The sequence below is a fragment of the Aethalodelphis obliquidens genome, unplaced genomic scaffold (genome assembly GCF_003676395.1).
Source record: "Aethalodelphis obliquidens isolate GAN/ISIS:26980383/991018 unplaced genomic scaffold, ASM367639v1 scaffold2, whole genome shotgun sequence".
Classification (NCBI taxonomy): domain Eukaryota; kingdom Metazoa; phylum Chordata; class Mammalia; order Artiodactyla; family Delphinidae; genus Aethalodelphis; species Aethalodelphis obliquidens.
The window spans coordinates 53,750,847-53,771,755 of record NW_020837946.1 but is presented as its reverse complement, the minus strand read 5'-3'; the positions used below and the strand labels follow the sequence as shown (position 1 = coordinate 53,771,755).

General features: G+C 37.9%; 1 protein-coding gene across 1 annotated transcript in view; it reads right to left on the bottom strand.

Annotated features, from left to right (window-relative positions):
• The window catches only part of CCDC141 (coiled-coil domain containing 141), a 212,240-nt gene extending 191,384 nt beyond the window's left edge, over positions 1 to 20,856 (bottom strand). The window contains exons 1-2 of the mRNA XM_027126979.1: positions 20,630 to 20,856; positions 17,989 to 18,111 (exon numbers count right to left, since the gene is read on the bottom strand). Of these exons, the coding sequence (XP_026982780.1) occupies positions 17,989 to 18,111; positions 20,630 to 20,731 (225 nt within the window). The 5' untranslated portion in view covers positions 20,732 to 20,856. The remainder of the gene's footprint in view (positions 1 to 17,988; positions 18,112 to 20,629) is intronic.
• Between the last annotated feature and the right edge of the window lie 53 nt (positions 20,857 to 20,909).

The following is a 20,909-nucleotide window of genomic DNA, read 5'->3' as shown; positions in this document are numbered from 1 at the left end:
CCATTCTGACCAGTGTGAGGTAATACCTCATTGCAGTCTTGATTTGCATTTCTCTAATGATTAGTGATGTTGAGCATCCTTTCATGTGTTTGTTGGCAATCTGTGTATCTTCTTTGGAGAAACGTCTATTTAGGTCTTCTGCCTAAATTGGGTTGTTTGTTTTTTTGATATTGAGCTACATGAGCTGCCTGTAAATTATGGAGATCAATCCTTTGTCAGTTGCTTCATTTGCAAATATTTTCTCCCATTCTGAGGGTTGTCTTTTCATCTTGTTTACGGTTTCCTTTGCTGTGCAAAAGCTTTTCAGTTTCATTAGGTCCCATTTGTTTATTTTTGTTTTTATTTCCATTACTCTAGGAGGTGGGTCAAAAAGGATCTTGCTGTGATTTATGTCATAGAGTGTTCTGCCTATGTTTTCCTTGAAGAGTTTTATAGTGTCTGGCCTTACATTTAGGGCTTTAATCCATTTTGAGTTTATTTTTGTGTATGGTGTTAGGAAGAATTCTAATTTCATTCTTTTACATGTAGCTGTCCAGTTTTCCCAGCACCACTTATTGAAGAGGCTGTCTTTTCTCCATTGTATATTCTTGCCTCCTTTATCAAAGATAAGGTGACCATATGTGCGTGGGTTTATCTCTGGGCTTTCTATCCTGTTCCATTGATCTATATTTCTGTTTTTGTGCCAGGACCATACTGTCTTGATTACTGTAGCTTTGTAGTATAGTCTGAAGTCAGGGAGCCTGATTCCTCCAGCTCCGTTTTTCATTCTGAAGATTGCTTTGGCTATTCGGGGTCTTTTGTGTTTCCATACAAATTGTGAAATTTATTGTTCTAGTTCTGTGAAAAATGCCATTGGTAGTTTGATAGGTATTGCATTGAATCTGTAGATTGTTTTGGGGAGTAGAGTCATTTTCACAGTGTTGATTCTTCCAATCCAAGAACATGATATATCTCTCCATCTGTTTGTATCATCTTTAATTTATTCCATCAGTGTCTTATAGTTTTCTGTATACAGGTCTTTTGTCTCCTTAGGTAGGTTTATTCCTAGGTATTTTATTCTTTTTGTTGCAATGGTAAATGGGAGTGTTTCCTTAATTTCTCTTTCAGATTTTTCATCATTAGTGTATAGGAACGTAAGAGATTTCTGTGCATTAATTTTGTATCCTGTTACTTTACCAGATTCATTAATTAGCTCTAGTAGTTTTCTGGTAGCAACTTTAGGATTCTCTAAGTATAGTATCATGTCATCTGCAAACAGTGACAGCTTTATTTCTTCCTTTCTGATTTGAATTCCTTCCATTTCTTTTTCTTCTCTGATTGCTGTGGCTAAAACTTCCAAAACTATGTTGAATAATAGTGGTGAGAGTGGACAACCTTGTATTGTTCCTGATCTTAGAGGAAATGGTTTCAGTTTTTCACTATTGAGAACAATGTTGGCTGTAGGTTTGTTATATATGGCCTTTATTATGTTGAGGTAAGTTCCCTGTATGCCTACTTTCTGGAGGGTATTTATCATAAATGGGTGTTGAAGTTTGTCAAAAGCTTTTTCTGTGTCTATTGAGATATCACATGATTTTTATCCTTCAATTTTTTAATATGGTTTATCACATTGACTTGCATATATTGAAGAATCCTTGCATTCCTGGGATAAACCTCACTTGATCATGGTGTATGATCCTTTTAATGTGCTGTTGGATTCTGTTTGCTAGTATTTTGTTGAGGATTTTTGCATCTATGTTCATCAGTGATATTGGCCTGTAGTTTTCTTTCTTTGTGACATCCTTGTCTGGTTTTGGTATCAAGGTGATGGTGGCCTCGTAGAAGGAGTTAGGGAGTGGTCCTCCCTCTGCTATATTTTGGAAGAGTTTGAGAAGGATAGGTGTTAGCTCTTCTCTAAATGTTTGATAGAATTCGCCTGTGAAGCCATCTCATCCTGGGCTTTTCTTTGTTGGAAGATTTTTAATCACAGTTTCAATTTCAGTGCTTGTGATTGGTCTGTTCATATTTTCTATTTCTTCCTGGTTCAGTATCAGAAGGTTGTGCTTTTCAAGGAATTTGTCCATTTCTTCCAGGTTGTCCATTTTATTGGCATATAGTTGCTTGTAGTAATCTCTCATGATCCCTTGTATTTCTGCAGTGTCAGTTGTTACTTCTCCTTTTTCATTTCCAATTCTGTTGATTTGAGTCTTCTCCCTTTTTTTCTTGATGAGTCTGGCTAATGATTTATCAATTTTGTTTATCTTCTCAAAGAACCAGCTTTTAGTTTTATTGATCTTTGCTATTGTTTCCTTCATTTCTTTTTCATTTATTTCTGATCTGATCTTTATAATTTCTTTCCTTCCGCTAACTTTGAGGGTTTTTTGTTCTTCTTTCTCTAATTGCTGTAGGTGTAAGGTTAGGTTGTTTATTTGAGAAACAAGGACTTTTAAATTTGAGTCTCTTTACTCTCACACTCAGAACTCTAGTCCAAGTTCCAATGTCTCCATAGACATCTCTTAACTCCAGTGGTTTTTCCATTTAAGTTCACCCTGTATATTGTTTTAAAGGTAACCTTTCTCAAACTCCATTTTTAGCAAACTTTCCCCTACTTTAAGAACCCACTCTTGGCCACAATCAAATCTAACTGCATAGCCCAACATGTCCTGCCTTTCAGCCCAAGCCCTTATCCTCCGTACAAGTTTTGCCTTATCTCAATATTTCCTGGCAGTGTTCTTCATGTGCCTACGTGTATCTTGCTTACACTTGTCTCAACAGCTTTGCTAACCCATTCTCTGATCTGGAATGTCATTTTGACAAGCAATCCTTACCTGTCACTTGCTTTGAGATCCAAATAATGTTCTCATCTCTTGGGCTGGTAACTCTTACATGAGCCATCTGTCAGCACCTTGTATATAGTTTTTCATATATTGATATTACCTGGCAATGGATATATTCTGAATATTAATCCTACCTCTTTAAATAAATTAGAGTGGCAGTAATACATAGTGACATAAACTATTGTGGAACTTGGGCAAAAGCCACTACTGAACTTGTTTAACCATCTGGTAAATGTGAATATATCCTTGATGTAAGGATTAAATACTTAATGCTAGTATGATGACTGGCACATAAAAATGGCCAATAGGTAGTAAACATTATTGCTTCTGCAAGCCTTTCAAGGGGTAGGAACTTGTCCTCATTTTGTAATGTTTCATGGTCATAACCCTTTGTGCACCCAATTCTGATCTGTGTACACAGAGGATGACCTATAGCTATACATTGGGTCCCTAAGTCAATGATGAAAATTCTGGTAAGTATGGTGAAATTCTATGTGTAAGTTTAGCTGGTTGTCTTGTAGAAATATAAACCTGAGTTATTAAAAGTAATCTCTCACAATGACTAACGAATTGGCCAAAATGGGAATTTCAGGATTGAAAATGTTGCTTGGTATTCCTGTGTTTACTTAAACTTTTTTGCAGGCCAGTTGTAAGTCTCAGATAATATGGAAAACCTTATTGTTCTTGAAAGAGAAAGAAAATCCAGAATTTATAATTATTTGTCCTCCTCATCTTGATGAATTATCCAACACTTTTTCCAGGGGGGTGGCTTAGTTCTGAAAAGCAGGACTTACCAGAGATTTAAATCTTTACCACATTTACAGACCGTGTATGTCCTTCTCCAAGTACAAAACACTAAATGACAATAAAAACTGGTGGACCACTCAAGTTACTATAGATCGTATTTTTTCAGTAACATTTGCATCCTCTCTTTTGTTTATTATTCAGAATTTAGGCCATCGCCTACAACCATAAAGGGAAACTAGTCATATGTGAAATACTTATAAATGAATTAAGCAACACAAAGAAAAATTCTTTGTTAGTCCAAGTTTTATAAATATGCTAACAAAAATATCTCCTTGCTCTATATTCATCACTCAAGTAACAAAATATATAGTCTTTAATGACCTGTTAACCAACATTAAGCAAAATTAACCAAGGCATATTAACAGAATCCTTTCAGCTGTTTTTAGAATCTGAATTGCATTTGACCGCCCATGTTATTAGCACTACTAAGCAACAAAACCATAAGAAGTCCACTGAGCAATATCTGAGAAATGGATGAACAATGAACAACAAACTAATTACACATAAAATCATTAACGAAATGTGCACTAATGCTTTCAGAACTCACAACCAGACAATTCACCATTTAATTACTGCCTTCTACTGTCAGCCTTTCAAACTAGATTAATATTGATACAAAGCTTTCTTTTCATTCTTTCAAAATGCTTATGTAATTTGTTTTAAAGAAATTACTCTTTCAAGTAAAATCAATTGCAATAGCTAAAACACATGTGCAAATGCAATTACACTCCTACATTTTAAAAAATATTACACTGGGAAAAATATACCTACTCCTGTGAAAGTATCTAATAACACTGCTTTATTAATCACCTTCAAAAAATTACCATTAGAAATATTTTGGTCTACTTTTCTTTCATTTCTTGTCCCTGAAAGAAATCTCATCTCATAATTATCCTTTTCAGATTCTCCATACATTGGCTTGATTATAAGCAGACTTCTCCTGAGCTAAAAAATAAACTATTTTCATTCCCAGAAGATTTAACCTCCTTTAGTCTCTAAATATTCACTGTCTAATACGGTAACCACTAGCCATTTGAAATGGCTAGTTCATATTGTGATGTGCTATAAGTATAATGTACACACAGGATTTTGAAGATTTAATACAAAAAATTAAAATATCGCATTAATAGTTTTTATAATGATTACATATTGAATGATAATTTAGATATATTAGAATAAATTAAACATATTACCAAATTAATTTCACTTGTTTTTACTTTTATTATTGGGTGAGTTTTGGTAATTTGTGGCTTTCAAAGAATTGGTTCATTTCATTTAAATTGTTGAATTTATGTGCACAGAGTTGTTCATAGTATTACTACATTATATTTTTAATGTCTGTGGGGTTTATAGTGATGCCCCATCTTTCATACCTAATACTCGTAATTTTTGCCTTCTCTCTTTTTACCTTTCTCAGTCTGGCTAGAGGCTTATCAAAATTTTACTGACTTTTTCAAAGAACCATGCATTTCTCTGTTATTGTTCTGTTATCTGTTTCATTGATTTCTGCTCTTATCTTTATTTTTTGCTTCATTCTGTTTGCCTCAGTTTTAATTTGCTCTTATTTTTCTAGTTTCTTAAGGCAAAAACATAGATTGTTGATTTGAGACATTTATCCTTTTCTAATGTAAGTGTTTAATGCTCTAAAATCTACATTAGGCTATTAGAAAATTTAAAATTACATATATGTTCAATAAATGGTGCTGGAATCCCACTACTGGGCATATACCGAGAAAACCATAATTCAAAAAGAGTCATGTACCAAAATGTTCATTGCAGCTCTATTTACAATAGCCCGGAGATGAAAACAACCTAAGTGTCCATCATCGGATGAATGGATAAAGAAGATGTGGCACATATATACAATGGAATATTACTCAGCCATAAAAAGAAACGAAATTGAGCTATTTGTAATGAGGTGGATAGACCTAGAGTCTGTCATACAGAGTGAAGTAAGTCAGAAAGAGAGAGACAAATATCGTATGCTAACACATATATATGGAATTTAAGGAAAAAAATGTCATGAAGAACCTAGGGGTAAAACAGGAATAAAGACACAGACCTACTAGAAAATAGACTTGAGGATATGGGGAGGGGGAAGGGTAAGCTGTGACAAAGTGAGAGAGAGGCATGGACATATATACACTACCAAACTTAAGGTAGATAGCTAGTGGGAAGCAGCCGCATAGCACAGGGAGATCAGCTCGGTGCTTTGTGACCACCTAGAGGGGTGGGATAGGGAGGATGGGAGGGAGACACAAGAGGGAAGAGATATGGGAACATATGTATATGTATAGCTGATTCATTTTGTTGTAAAGCACAAGCTAGCACACCATTGTAAAGCAATTATACTCCAATAAAGATGTTAAAAAAATTAAAAAAATAAAATAAATGGTGCTGGGATAATTGGATATTCACATGTAAAAGGATGAAACTGAATCTGTATCTTATACCACTTATAAAAGTTAACTCAAAAGGATTGAAGACCATGAAACTCCTAGAAAACATAGGAACAAAGCTCCTTGACGTGTCTTGGTAATTATTTTTTTGGATATGACATCTAAAGCACAAGCAACAAAATTAAAAATAAACAAGTGGGACTACATCAAACTAAAAAGCTTCTGCACAGCAAAGGAAACCATCAACAAAGTGAAAAGACAACCTATGGAATGGGAAAATAATATTTTCAAATCATATATCTGAAAAGGGATTAATATCCAAAATATATAAAAACTCCTACAATTCAATAGCAAAAAACCCCAAATAACCCAATTAAAAAATGGGCAACGGATCTGAATACATTTCTCCAAATTAAATATATGAAAGGCTAACAGGTACATGACAAGACGCTCAACATCGTTAGCCATTAGGCAAATGTGAATTAAAACGACAATGAGAGGGGACTTCCCTGGTGGCGCAGTGGTTAAGAATCCTCCTGCCAATGCAGGGGACATGGGTTTGAGCCCTGGTCAGGGAAGATCCCACATGCCGCTGAGCAACTAAGCCCATGCGCCACAACTACTGAGCCTGCATTCTAGAGCCCGTGTGCCGCAACGAAGAGTAGCCCCTGCTCGCCACAACTAGAGAAAGCCCACGCGCAGCAACAAAGACCCAACACAGCCAAAAATAAAAATTAATTCATTCATTTAAAAAAAAGAAAAGAAAAAAGCACAATGAGACATCATCGCTCACCTGACAGAATGACCATCATCAAAAAGTCAAGAGATAATAATGCTGGCATGGATGTGGAGATAAGGGAACCCTTGTGCACTGCTGGTAGGATTGTAAATTGGTACAGCCACTACGGCAAACAGTATGGAGGATCCTCAAAATGTTGAAAATAGAACTACCAAATGATATATTTCTGGGAATATATCCAAAGGAAGTGAAAACAGTAACTCAAAAGATATCTGCACCCGCATGTTCATAACAGCATTATTTACAATAGCCAAGACACAGAAGCAACCTAAGTGTCCATTGATGGATGAGTGGATAAAGAAGATGTGGTATATACATACAATGGAATATCATTCAGTCATAAAAAAAACAACGAAATCCTACCATTTGCAACAACATGAATGAACCTTGAAAGCATTGTGCTAAGTGAAATAAGTCAGAGAAAGACAAATAGCTGTATGATCTCACTTACATGTGGAATCTAAAAACAAAACAAACAAACAGCAAAACTGAGCTCATGGATACAGAGAACAGATTGGTAGTTACCAGAGGCAGAAGGTGTGGAGAGGGGGAATTGGAGGGAGATGGTCAACAGCACAAACTTCCAGTTATAAGATGTAACATACAACACAATGTCTAGAGCTAACACTGCTGCATGATACGGGGGAAAGTTGTTAAGAGAGTAAGGGAGTTCTTATCACAAGGAGAATTTTTTTTCCTTTTCTTCTTTCTTTTTTTAATTGTACCTGTATAAAAAGATGGATCTTAGCTGAACCAATGTGGTGATCATTTCACAATATATGTAAATCAAACCATCACGTTGTATGCCTTAAATTTATACGGTGATGTATGCCAATTATCTCAATAAAACTGGAAAAATAAATAAATAAAAGTAAATATGAGATTGCATTTGTGGTTCACATTACATGTTTCTATTTATTGCTGCTCTCAGAAGTATAACACACTAGCAAAGTATTTTCTGTCCAACACATTAATAAAAGTTTAATAGCCTATGGAACAGTGAAGCAGAAATCTCAGGCTTTCAGAAAGCAGCTGCAACAGCCTTCAGTGGTTTGGGTTTCTCTAGTTCCGATTATGTAAATACTTCGGATATGTTTTGAGCTGAACTTAAAGTAAAAAAAAAACATGTCCTACGAAACTGAATCTAACAGCTCATGGTTTTTAGAGTTCCCTCTCTACTGACAGAGTAATTAGGATTTCTGTAAGAAAATCAGCCATCTGTATAACGTGAGTTACTGGGCTGAACGGTGAGACTGCTCTCTCACCTTCTCTGTCTTCTCATTTCACTGGCTTGACCCAGTGCCTGAAATTTGTACCATAGAAGCCCCCTTACTGGTCCTCTGGCCTGAAACCTGGGGCTTTGGTTTCCTTCCCACCACTGTGTCTGCCGGACCAAGCAGTGGGGAGAACAGAGGGAGGAAAACGCCATGTGAATTTACAACAAGCTCAGGGACCACAGGTCCTCTGGTCAGAGAGGACCCCCTACCTCAGAGATTCAGGCACCTGCCTGTTGCCTCCATCTTCACCATTGCTGGGGGATTGCCTGGGCTGGGGAAGAGAGAATAGAAAAGCACAAAGCAAAGGCAAAAGCACAGTATTTCCTCCCTTTCTGTCTGACTCACAGAAGTCGTCTTTCTAGTGCTCAGATCTGAAAGAGAAGACTTTTCTGGAACTTTTTCTGTCCATATCTGATGCATACTTCGGAGTGTCAACTTGCTTTTGAATCCAAGCTGGGTAATATTGAAGAGAGAAAAAACAATACTGCTGGCTTGGTGGCCTTTGGAATTCTGGTCTCTTTCCCTAATCTACATGCTAGTCCCTCCTTTTCAGCATCCTCAGCACACAAACATACTGCCAAGGTTTATAGCTGTATTTAATGGAGACAGGGTAGAGGCTATTTATTCCATCTTTCCTGGAACTGGAACTAGTATCCAACTTTAAGACATTAAAAAAAAAAAGACAAAAATTCTAATCTCACTCAAGTCCCTGAACTTCAAATATGTGTTAGGTGGGAGATAGAGGATACAGGTAATTTGAAGATCAGAGCTAACCACAGAATCAGAAGTTTGATGTATTCTCCTGAGGACTAATAGCTAGATGAACTTGTCATGAGAATGATATAGCCATGTTATTTGAAAACATCTTGAGTTTTACACATTTATACTTATAGTATATCTAAGATAAGTCTAGAGTTTAGAAAAGATGCATTCTGGCTAAGGCTAATCAGGTAGGAGTCATACTAGACTTAAAACAAATAAACAAAACAAAATCCCCTCATTCTTGGTTAAGTACAATACTTACTTATGGCTTTTCTGGAGCAGAAGTATCTGTTGCCTTCTGTATAGAATGAAAAAGGTATATTTTTACCCTGACATTTAATATAACTCAGTATATTGAAGATTGGGAGTGGGGGTGAGTGGGTCCTATGCTACCAGCTACAATCTTACCTCTACTACCCCTCACTTATATTTCTTGAACTGTCAGAGTTCTGCCTTGTCAGTCCAAATCTTGGACCAAGACCCTCTTTTCATAACTAATAAGGACTACAGGTTCTACTTTCCATTAAAAATTTTTGCTTGTAGATTTATATTTTAAAGGAGTATTTTAAAATAATTAACAGCTTGGAAACTACAGGCCTATGATCTCAAAAATGTTAGTTGTGATCCTGACTTTTGACCAAGTTTTCAAATAGGAATATGTTGGTGACAAATAACATAAAGCCCAACCAACACTGGTTTAAACACTCACAGGTTCATCTATGTCACAGCAATAGTCCTAGGGCTCAGCATACTCTTCCACAGTATAAAAGTAGCATAAATAATCAGCTTATAAATTTATTCCCCTATTGTTGGACATTGTTTTGTTTCCAGTTAGGTTATTCTACCAAAAACATGTGAAAAGATGCTTAATATCATAGCAAAGCATCTTCATATCTATATCCTTACTAGTGCTTTCATTTCCAAGGATGAATTCCCAGAGGTGAGGTTGCTGAGTCTCAGGATGTGAATGAGCATTTTACATTTTAATGCTTGCTAGTTTCCAAAATGATTGTGTTAATCCAAATTCTCACCAACAGTATAGTAGAACGCCCCTTTCCTCACATTCTCACCATCACTGAATGTTATCAATATTTTAAACTTTTAATGGTGTATAGGCAATTAAAAATTTATCTTTTTATCATTATTTAGTTTCATTTCTCAGGCCATTATTGACATTGAGTTTCTTTTCACATGGTTATTGGCAATCTGCCTCTCTTCTGTGAATAGTCTATTTTTTATTTATTTATTTTTGGCTTCTTTGTCTTTCTTATCAACATGAAGGAGTATAACCCTTTGACTGTCATATAAATTGCAAATATTTTCCTTCCAGTTCATCGTTTGTCCTTTAAATTGGTCAGTGGTGTCTGGAAAACTCATATTCACCTCCAGGACAGCTCATAAATCACTTTCTCTGTCAAGCTTCCCCTAGTTTTCCTGGCAGAATTAGTCATTCCTTCCACAATATACCCATAATATTCTGTGCACACCCCTGTGTGCTGAATTATAACTACAAACTTTTTCCTCCTGATCAAGAAAGTATATTAAAATTCAAGTCAAAGAGACTAACATTATAATAGATGTCTTTGCATCTGCTTTTCAGAATCATTTTTCCAAAAGTAGATCATTCACAAACTTCAAAATTTTCTTCTTATTTATTTACTTATTCATCATACCATCTTTCATTTTAAAGAATCTTAGTTCTGCTTCTCAACTATCTCTCCATGAAAACTCTTGCTTTCTTCTGCCTGTCTCTTTTCATTCATGAGCGTTGCCTTCAAAATCCCTAGAGGATGCCACCATTGCTCTTGCCCTCTGTTCCAGTTATCTACTGCTGTGTGACAAACCACTGCACACTCTAAAGACCTAAAATAACAATTATTTATTGTGCTCATGATTCTCAGGCAGGGCTCAGTGGGTAAGACTTGTCTCTGTTCAGCATAGGTCAGGTTGGAAGCCCAACCAGGTCTGGAGAATCAACTTTCAAGATGGCTCAAATGGCTCGCTCACAGGGCTGGCAAATTGGTTGGCTGTTGGCCAGGATCTCAGCCAGAGCTGTTGCTGGGACCCTCAGTTCTTCTCCACATGGGCCTCTCCATAGTGCTCCTTGACGTACTCAGTTGGTTAGGTTCCAGGAGCAACTATTTGAAATTACAGGAAGAGAAAGCAGCCAGTCTCTTGAGACTGGACTGGAAACTGGCACCACATCATCTATGCTGTATTCTTTTGCTCAAAGCAGTCCCAGAGTCTGATCAGTTTTAAGGGAATGAACATAGACCCCACTTCTCATTGGGAAGAGTGCCAAAGACTTTATGGCCATTTTTAATCTACCGTAATCTTCTTGTATATTGGGTCCTTCTAGAGTTGTCAAAAAAGTTGTCAGTATCTGCTATAACCAAGCCCTGCTCTGTTCCTTGCAGAAGTGTGGAAGATGCTTCTCTTCTTGTGGACTCTGTGTCCCAGCCACAAAGCAATACGATGAGTGCTTCATGTTTCCCACAGGCCCTTCAGCTTCAGCCAAGGAGCCCAACCTTGACTGCTAAACCAAGACAGGGATAAGATAGAGAGCACCCTTTCCAAATTTTGTACTCTTCAGGCTCTGTGCCAACAAAATTTTCTCCTTATAGAACTCCTTCCCCTCTAGTAAATCAACTCATATCAACACTTCATTAAGTATGGACATCCTCTGAACTGCGGCTTAGCCCAAACTAGTAACAAATTATTTGTGATATCTGCAATCTTAATGTGCCTTAACTCCATGTCTGAGAAGCCTATTTCATGGACTCTCTAGCCTCTTAAACCAACCTATCTTATAAAAACAATATTTTATAAGATTGCCCATGACACTTTCCAAATACAGAGAATGCTATTCGAATTTTATTTTGCTCCACAGCTCCATACTGTTCACTGGAACTGAACATCTGGGAAAAGAAATACCCTGTACACTAGGAAAGTGTTAAGTTAGCCAGGGAAAATCACTGGGAAGTTTTGCTGTTTCATAGTTGTGAGAATACTATTTTTGTTTTTTAAATATAAAAGTTCTCTATTCTCAAAAGCCTAAAAGAGAAATTATACCACCCACTAGTTCCCACTCCCCCAGGAACCCTGCATTGTTCCTACATTGTTTCAGTGACCTTTGTCAAAATGATCAGTGAAAATATGCCAGGTACTTTACATGTATAGAACACTAAGACACAGATCCCTTTGAACCAAAGATCAATTAAGTGTTGGAATTTGGAAGGTGCCAATTAATTTCACCTCTCTCTCCTCAAGATTCCAAATCAACTGAGAAACAGACATCAAGGTCAGATATGGATCAAAATATCTGCTCTTATTACTGGTAAAGCTGGACTGGAGGGTGGGTTTGATTTGACTTCCTACTTTTTCTCTTTAAAAATCTAGTCCTTGTGACCTGCCTATGGAGACAACTGGGTCTGAGGTATAGACACATATTTGGCTGCTCTGTGTAGGTTGGATTGTGGCCTTCCTCTTCCACATAGGGACATCTGGCCAAATCATGCAGAAGCAGAGAGACTAGAGAACCTGCAGCCCACGGGTAGTCAGAGTCTGCAGAGAGAGCCTTTGAGGCTGGCTTCCCCATGGTGGCCACTTCTTCCCCTAGTCTCACCAACTGGGTAACACCCCCCGCCCCCTCACTCCTAAAGGAAGAGAAGGGAAGAGAAGACATGGGTGAAAGCATCGTCCACAACATTTCTGAGAGAGTAGAATTCCCTAACTTGTGGGTCTATAGGAAAACACGAAGGAGAGAAAACGAATCTCCTATATGAAGTAAACATTTAGGGTAAAACACTGCTATGACATAGATAATGTAAAATAGGTTAGTCCTCTTCCAATACTGTTCTAAAGCGTTCCATCACATTCACAACACACATGCTATAAAATTTTCTCTAATATGTAAATATATATAATTCAAGTCACACAGACTTACTTTATTAAAATATATTATTAAGACCATCATCAAGAAAGTGAAAAGATAATCTACAGAATGGGAGAAAATATTTGCAAATCCTATATCTGACAAGGAATTAATATTCAGAATATGCAAAGAACTCCTACAACTCAGTAACAAAAAACAAGCAACCCAATTAAAAAATGGGTAAAAGACATTTGTCCGAAGAAGATATATAATTGTCCAGTAAGCACATGAAAAGATGTTTACCGTCATTAGTCATTAAAGAAATACAAATCAAAACCACCACAAGATATCACTTCACACCTAATAGGATGGCTATAATTAAACACACACACATACACACACAGAGAAAATAACAAGTTTGGGCTTCCCTGGTGGCTCAGTGGTTGAGAGTTCGCCTGCCAATGCAGGGGACACGGGTTCGTGCCCCAGTCTGGGAAGATCCCACATGCTGCGGAGCAGCTGGGCCCGTGAGCCATGGCCACTGAGCCTGCGCGTCCGGAGCCTGTGCTCCACAACGGGAGAGGCCACAACAGTGAGAGGCCCGCGTACCGCAAAACAAACAAACTAAAAAACAAGTTTAACCGGGATGTGAAGAAATTGGAACACCTGTACATTGCTGATGGGAATGTAATATGGCGCAGCTGCTGTGAAAAACATTTTGGTGTTTCCTCAAAGACTTAGCACAGAAATGCCCTATGACTAGGCAATTCCACTCCAAAAGAATTGAAAGCAGGTACTCAAACAGATACCTGTACACCAACATTCACTGTAGCATTATTTACAGTAGCTGAAAAAGTGGAAATAACCCAAGTGTCCATGGACAGATGAGTGAATAAATAAAATGTGGTATATCCATATATTTGAAAATTATTCATTCATAAAAAGGAATGAAGGTCTGATACCTGCTACAATATGGATGACTCTTGAAAACATTATATGCTAAGTGAAATAAGCCAGACACAAAAGGATAAATATTACATGATTCTATTTACATGAAATACCTAAAACGGACAAATTCATAAGGGCAGAAAGTAGATTAGAGGTAACCAGGGAAGGGAGGAGTGGGAGTCTTTGCTTAATAGCTACAGAGTTTCTGTTTGGGGTGATGAAAAAGTTTGGGAAATTGATAGCTGTGATGGTTGCACAACATGCTTAATATAATTAATGCCCCTGAATTGTACACTTAAAAATGGTTGAGATTGGGCTTCCCTGGTGGCGCAGTGGTTGAGAGTCTGCCTGCCGGTGCAGGGGACATGGGTTCGTGCCCCAGTCCGGGAAGATCCCACATGTCGTGGAGCTGCTGGGTCCATGAGCCATGGCCGCTGAGCCTGCGTGTCCGGAGCCTGTGCTCCGCAACGGGAGAGGCCACAACAGTGAGAGGCCCGTGTACCGCAAAAAAAAAAAAAAAAAAGTATATATTTTTTTACCACAATAATTTTTTACCACAATAATTTTTTTAAATAATGTATTCACACTAAATATTCCAGCTTACAGCAGAAAATCACATTATTCCTTATTTAAGGAATAAGTTTTAGTAAGACTTTAAACTTTACTACTAATACATTTTGACTATTCATTTTTAACTAAGTAAAGAGAAACAGGACAAAAATAAACATTCACTGGGTCAGAGATTTAGTCAGAATCAGGGAGTTGATAGATTTATGAGTCAAGTCAGAGGTGAAATTTTTCAGTTTTTTATACTTTAAAAGGTCATTCTTCACTGAATGCGAATATCATATATTAAACACAAATACAGGAGCTAGGGTCCAGAGGTTTTCTTGGTTCTTACAGTTGTAACTCCTTTGCACAATAGCAATGTAGTTACTTGCAAGATGGATACTGAGGGATAGAACGTTCTCAGCAACATTCGTAAGGCATTTCCAACCCCTCTTTTCCTCTTTGACCATCTGAGGATAGTGTTGACAGTGGCCACAGACAGATCTTTGTTACCTGCTTACATCTCCCTCTCCCCTCTCCTGAACTTCTTCTTTCTCATTAAAAATAATGAGTCTGGTTTGGGAATCTAGATGCCTTTAGGGAATGAATGCTTTTTCCACATGACTATGTTTTCCCCACTGAAAATAGGGAAATATTTTTTCTCTGGACACTCCACAGGAATGGTTAAGTACCCTGCTGAAAGGAAAATCAGATCTCTGGGGTATAAGATATTACCAACATTAGAAACACTCATAAAAATTCTGTGTTTCCAGAATTTTTCCCTTTAGTCTAAATTATTATGGTCTGAGATATTTTTCAATGGAAGGCGGAAAATAGCTTTTCTATCAAATTAAACATCCAAATTTCTCTGATATATTAATTATCAACAGCAAGCACTTGTATAAATCATTGCATGTCTCCCCCAGATTTCCTTTTTAGGTGTTTAAGGGTATCTGTTATTATCATAATTTTTCAAATAAAGAACCTGAGACAAGAGAGTCTATCTGCTTTGCCCAAAGCAGAGTGGACTCAGCACAGAACTCCTACACCCTCCCGACACTCCTAAGAGTACATTCTTCTTTATAATTAGAACAAATCTCAGGGCCCTGTGCATAGGAAAAGGACTGGAATGAACATTAAATATGAAATATTATTGGCTTATTGAACTACTAATGTTCCTATCATTCAAAAAGCTCATATTAAAAATGACTTGGTACAACAATTTTCTGCTACAGGTTAAGACTGTACCTACCCTAACAGCATAATAACTAGTACATTGATTAAATTAGTGCTCTATCTATTTGCAATATGGAAATCACATTTTTCTTACTTAAAAAAGTATTTTGTCAGCAAATCTGAAACAGACTTCAGACTCCTTGATTGTTTTTAACCAAAACGATGTTACTACTTAAAATTTCTTGGGGGTAAGTGGCTGGTTTGTTGGGTAAGGTGGGGTGGGAGAGAGTATGGGAGATAGACATTAAGAGGTCATGGTTAGAGGCCTGCGTGAAGCCAAAAGGCCTTTTTACTTGAGACCTCATGTTCTTAGATCCACGTACAGAGAGGCAGAATGGTCCCACTATTCCATTGCTTGTTATGGTAAGATCCGCAATAGATATGAACCTTTGATTCATCCTCTCCCAATCATTTTTACAGATAAAAGCGTGAAGTCCAGAAGGCTAGTCCATAGCCAGAAGACTGGCATTAAAGGACAAGACTTTAAAATTGAGAATCACAAGCACCTTCTAAAGATGGATCCTGTTGATGGAAAACACTTTTCCAGCTGAGCTCCTGAATGGACGTAGGTATGCAAATTTGAGCATAGTCGTTAAGGAGAGATGAACTGCTCTGCTTACAAAAGAATTCTCCCTGGAGTTGTGGGCCTGGACAGGAATAGGATTGGGGCGGGGGAAAGAGGTAGCCTGAGAGACCCAGACTACTGTGAGCTTCCCCACCACTCACAGTTCATCAGTGTACCTGAAAGTGCTGGCTGGGCATGAATTGCTAGCGGAACCTGGGGAAGGGATGTAGCTTCAAATCCAGGTTAACTTTAGAAACAGTCGGCAGGTACACATGAAGGGGCTGGGGACACAGGAGACCTTGAGAAAGTAAACCTCTGTGGATGGGCAAGAATTGCAAGGAAGTGTTGGGTTTCCACAATTCATAATATTAAGCTTTTTGTGTAGCAGCAAAACCTTGAATTGTTGGCCAAACGACACTAGTTAGCAGCACAATTAGTGCTATAACATAGGTCTTTTGATTCCTGGTTCAATGACTGTTCACATCATCGTGTGTTTTTTAAGATATACCAAGGACTTCCTGGTCGCCAGGGATTTCTTCCTTGAAAGACAGCCCAGAGCCCAGCGCAAGGAGCTGTCTACACAGGAGAATAAATTCTGGATTCTAATAGCCCCCTGCTTCAGTACTAATTCTTTCTTCAACTTCTCAGTCTGATTTACCCTTTTACTTTTACTACTGCTGTTGGTATATGTCAGAAGCAGAACAGATCTGCCTCTAAATCTAGGAAGCAAGTGGAAATTCCAGCCTAGATGTTCAAAGAAGCCAGTAATATTAAAGTACTGAAGACACAGAACATCTAGTCATTGCAGCCTTCTGAATCAAACCTCTTTGATCTTAGTGATGACATTCATTTGCTTAAGAGGGTTATTACTCACAGAGCTGGCTGCTGCACAGGGCTCCGTTCTCAGACGGAGAAACCACTTGTAGTTTAACGTCTTACCTGTCACTGTCTTGAAATTCTTAACCATTTTATCTTTGACTGTGTGTTTTATAAGTGAAGTCCAATGGGACAACAGAGGAAGTGCTGGGGGATGGGAGCTTCATCTTGCGTGTGGTCCTGCCCTCCGGGGAGAGAATCTCTTTGCTATCCTGTCTGCTTTCCTGCCCCTGCTCAGTGATCTCCGTCATCTGCCCTGGCAGGGGTCAGGGCACAGCTCAGGAAGGGTTGGGGTTAGGCCCACACCCTCTGCACTGAGCTGGGACTGAGGCCCAGTGCCTGTGAGGGGTGCACTCACCCCACATATATCCCCATGGCTGAAGGAGCCAGACATTACATAGCAGATTAAAAAAACACCATGACAGGCCAAGAAAAAGCTTTTTCCTGCTTTTTGAACAGGGAGTCCCACATTCTCACTTTGCACAGGGCCCCACAAACGACATTCTTGTCTCTGATTAGATACCTTATCTGGCAATCTCAAACCAACACTGTTTCTAGATTCTTAACTAAATAATCACAACATATAGGTAATAATAACTCTATTTATTAAAACCATTCTTTGGTTTCAAGAACTCTTAATATTAAATATAAAATCAGATATTTTCAATAGTTCGAGAGGGAAAAAGCCTCTATATTATTTTTGCCAGCAGGTCTCATTAACAATAGGAAGTTTGGATCTGTTGTTGTGGCTTGACAGTATGTTGCATGAAATGGAAAAATGAAGGAATTTTTTTTTTTTCCACCGAGGCAGCCAGGAAAAAGAAGGTACTTATTTCTCCACAGTGAAAATATTATCACTCCATATTTTCTATCACATTAGGGAAAGTTGAAAACAATCTTGTTCATTCTCTCCAATGTTGGTGTTTGCTCATAAATAACTATAGTGTTTTTCCATTACCTATCTGGCACTATGTTAACCTGGACATAGGCCAGTGGCATCAGGGGAATCAAGAGGAAGTGTAAGAAACAGCTTTTTATTTCTTTTTAATTTTGTATCTGCTTCATATCTTAATATCTTACCTTAAGCTTGGCCAAAAGAAGTTCATGATCATGAAGAAGTTTTTTGGTTTCATCTTGATTGCTTCCAATTTCCAGAAGATTGGGCTGTGATTCAGCCAATTGAAGTTGTACCCACTTGCCACACTAAAAATAAAAATGAAATAAAATGTACTTTTAGTTCCTCTTGTTCCTTTCCTTTCACCCTTCTCCTTTTTTTTCTTTTCTTTTTTTTAAGTTTCCAGTTACACTGTGAATACTTTATTCTTTCCACAGAGATAGATAGGCCTTACATAAATTGAAATAGAACAGGTCTAACATAAATCCATGCCCTGTCTTTCCTTCTTTTTTTTTATGCTTAGGATAAATTCCTTTCTCTTAGCATACTGGATATAAATTCAAAATTCCCAAATGAGGAATATATACAGTAGATTATGTATTATTGAAGAGTACAAAATTATAGAATAATTCACACACTTTTACATTCTCTCACTCACAAAACTGAACTCTATAAAAATAGTGATCTGAGCAAGTAGGGTGCAAACTTCACCAAAGGGAAAAGGTTTCATAAATGTAATGTAGGCTGATTAGTGTCTTTACACTGACCTTGCTGATCCAACCAGAAAGAATAAACAGCAGATGAAGCAACTGATTTTTCGCTTATTCCAAAGTTAAAACAATATTTTCCAAATTTTGTTGCTGAATATTCAATAAAGTATGTATAAAAGTGTCAGTGAAATTAGATGTGTGACAACTGCTATTTGAATGCAGCCAGCTTGTTTTCCACACTTAGGACCCTTTCATTGCTCCAAGATATAATTCATCATTGCATTTCCTAAAGGCTTTTCTAAGAAGAAACCACCAATGAAGCAAGAGGAACCGCTATGAGGCATGTGCACGTGGCTAAGTGAATTGCTGAAGAGAAATGAGAAACCACATGTCTATTCTAGATCATTAGTGCCCTAAGACTGTTTAGAAATGAGAAGTCCATATAGAGTAGACACAGGGACTTCTACTCCCTTCAGATGGACTTCCCACTTTGAAAAGCTTGGGGTTTATTCCATATGGGATGGCAGTGAACTAAGGGAGCTGGGGAGGGAGGACGGAGGGAACATTCTTAGAAACACAGTTCAGTTAAAATAAGAGTTTCCAGTACAATTTTAGAGGTTTTATTTTCTTACTGTCAATTTACCTCTGATTCATCATTTACTCTGTATGCATTCTTCCTCATCCTACTCTAAGAAATGTTTCATATTTAAGGGAAAGAAAATTTAACTTTTTTAAAAAACAGTAATTTTTCCTCTTTTCCCTCTCTGCTGAAATTTGCAGTTACTCAAAGCATCATAGAATCAAACACAAATTATCAATTTTGCTACTTTTGCTTCAGGCTTCTTTCCATGTCCACTCATTGCCCTTGAAAAGAATAGAGGTCAAGGGACACAGCAGAGGTTCTGTTTATGTAGACCAAGTCTTAAGAGCCCTGGGGAATCGGCCTGGGTAGGCACACTTTGCATTCAGTGCTTCTAGAGTGAATCATTTTGCTCAATGCCAAGTGCTGCTTTCCTGTTAATAATTTTCACATTAACATAAAGTTCGCAGCAATTAAGTGAAAGTAAACAGGCCTGTCGTCTATGCTTCTTACAAAAGGCCAGAAAAGTCATTCAATTAAGCTTGGTGGGGCTCTGAAAGTAACAGGCTGTGGTGAGCACCAGCTTGTTTGCTAAATTCCCTTCATTAAACACTGAATTCCTGAGGTGGTGAGTTGTCTAAATCCAAGCATAAGGCTTCAGGGATTTTCACAGGACATATTCATAGGAAATAAAATCATGGATGCCTTCTTCAACCTAAAGATGTGCGGTCACCTTTGCAAATGAGCAAACTGTTTGACATAAAACATGCAAAAGCCTTTAAGGGAATTGCTTTTATAAATTATTTTCCTTGTAGATTTTATTTTTAATTTATCTCTGTGACCTGCCAGGGAGAGGAGAGAGAGATGCTGTGAGCACATGACAAAATAAAATAAATAAAATGGAAAAAAAAAAAAAAAACCTTTAAGCCCCAAGTGGCTTCAACTTCCTGCTGTTAAGGGCAAATTTGACACATGTCCTCAGCACTTTCCCCGGTAGGGTCTTTATTCCCCCAACCATGTGACAAGGATTTACTAGTGTCTTTACCGTGTCAGAACCAAAGCTGCAGAGGGCACGTGTCACAGTCTCTAATTAGGTGTTCCCTGCACTCATCATGCCAAAACAATGCCACCCCTTATCTGCTGGGACCCTCCTCTTTCCTCCTTCATCACATCCACTCTCAAAAATCACAGACATTTCCCAGGTCCACTGGACTCCAGCCTGGCAATCACGAACTTTTAATCACAAATGCTTTGTCTTTAAAAACCAAACTGAAAGTATATGGTAAAGTTTGTTGTTGCTTTTTAGAAAAATCAAGCTGCTTATAGATGTTTTCTGGCTAACCGAAAGAGAAACTAGCAACTGGCTGAAACTTAGAGGTTTTTCTCTTAGTTGCAATTTAAGAAAGCAATAAGATGTACCTGCTGGGTTATTTTCTATATGCCGTGTACTGCCGATTGTGTGGAATGTTCTTTAGGATTATCAGCACACAGCAAGAAGCCCACAGCTACACAGAAAAAAGGAAGTTGTCAGCTTACCTTTATGATGGCTATAACGATTTTGGAGTCCCCAGCCTGCACAGCTACTGAACTGACTGTTGTCGTAGAAAACTCCTCACCAGGGCTTCCTTGGCTGGACATGGTACATTAGAACCAGAGTTTACGCTTTGGGTAGCCTCCGTACAGTTGTGTGTCTGCTGGTCATTTCAGAAGGCAACCACCGGGGTTACTTGGATTCATTCAGGGCAAGAGCTCCCCTCGCACTGATTACTCTGCCAAAAGGAAAGAACAGGAGGTTAAAAATAGACAACCCCATTGA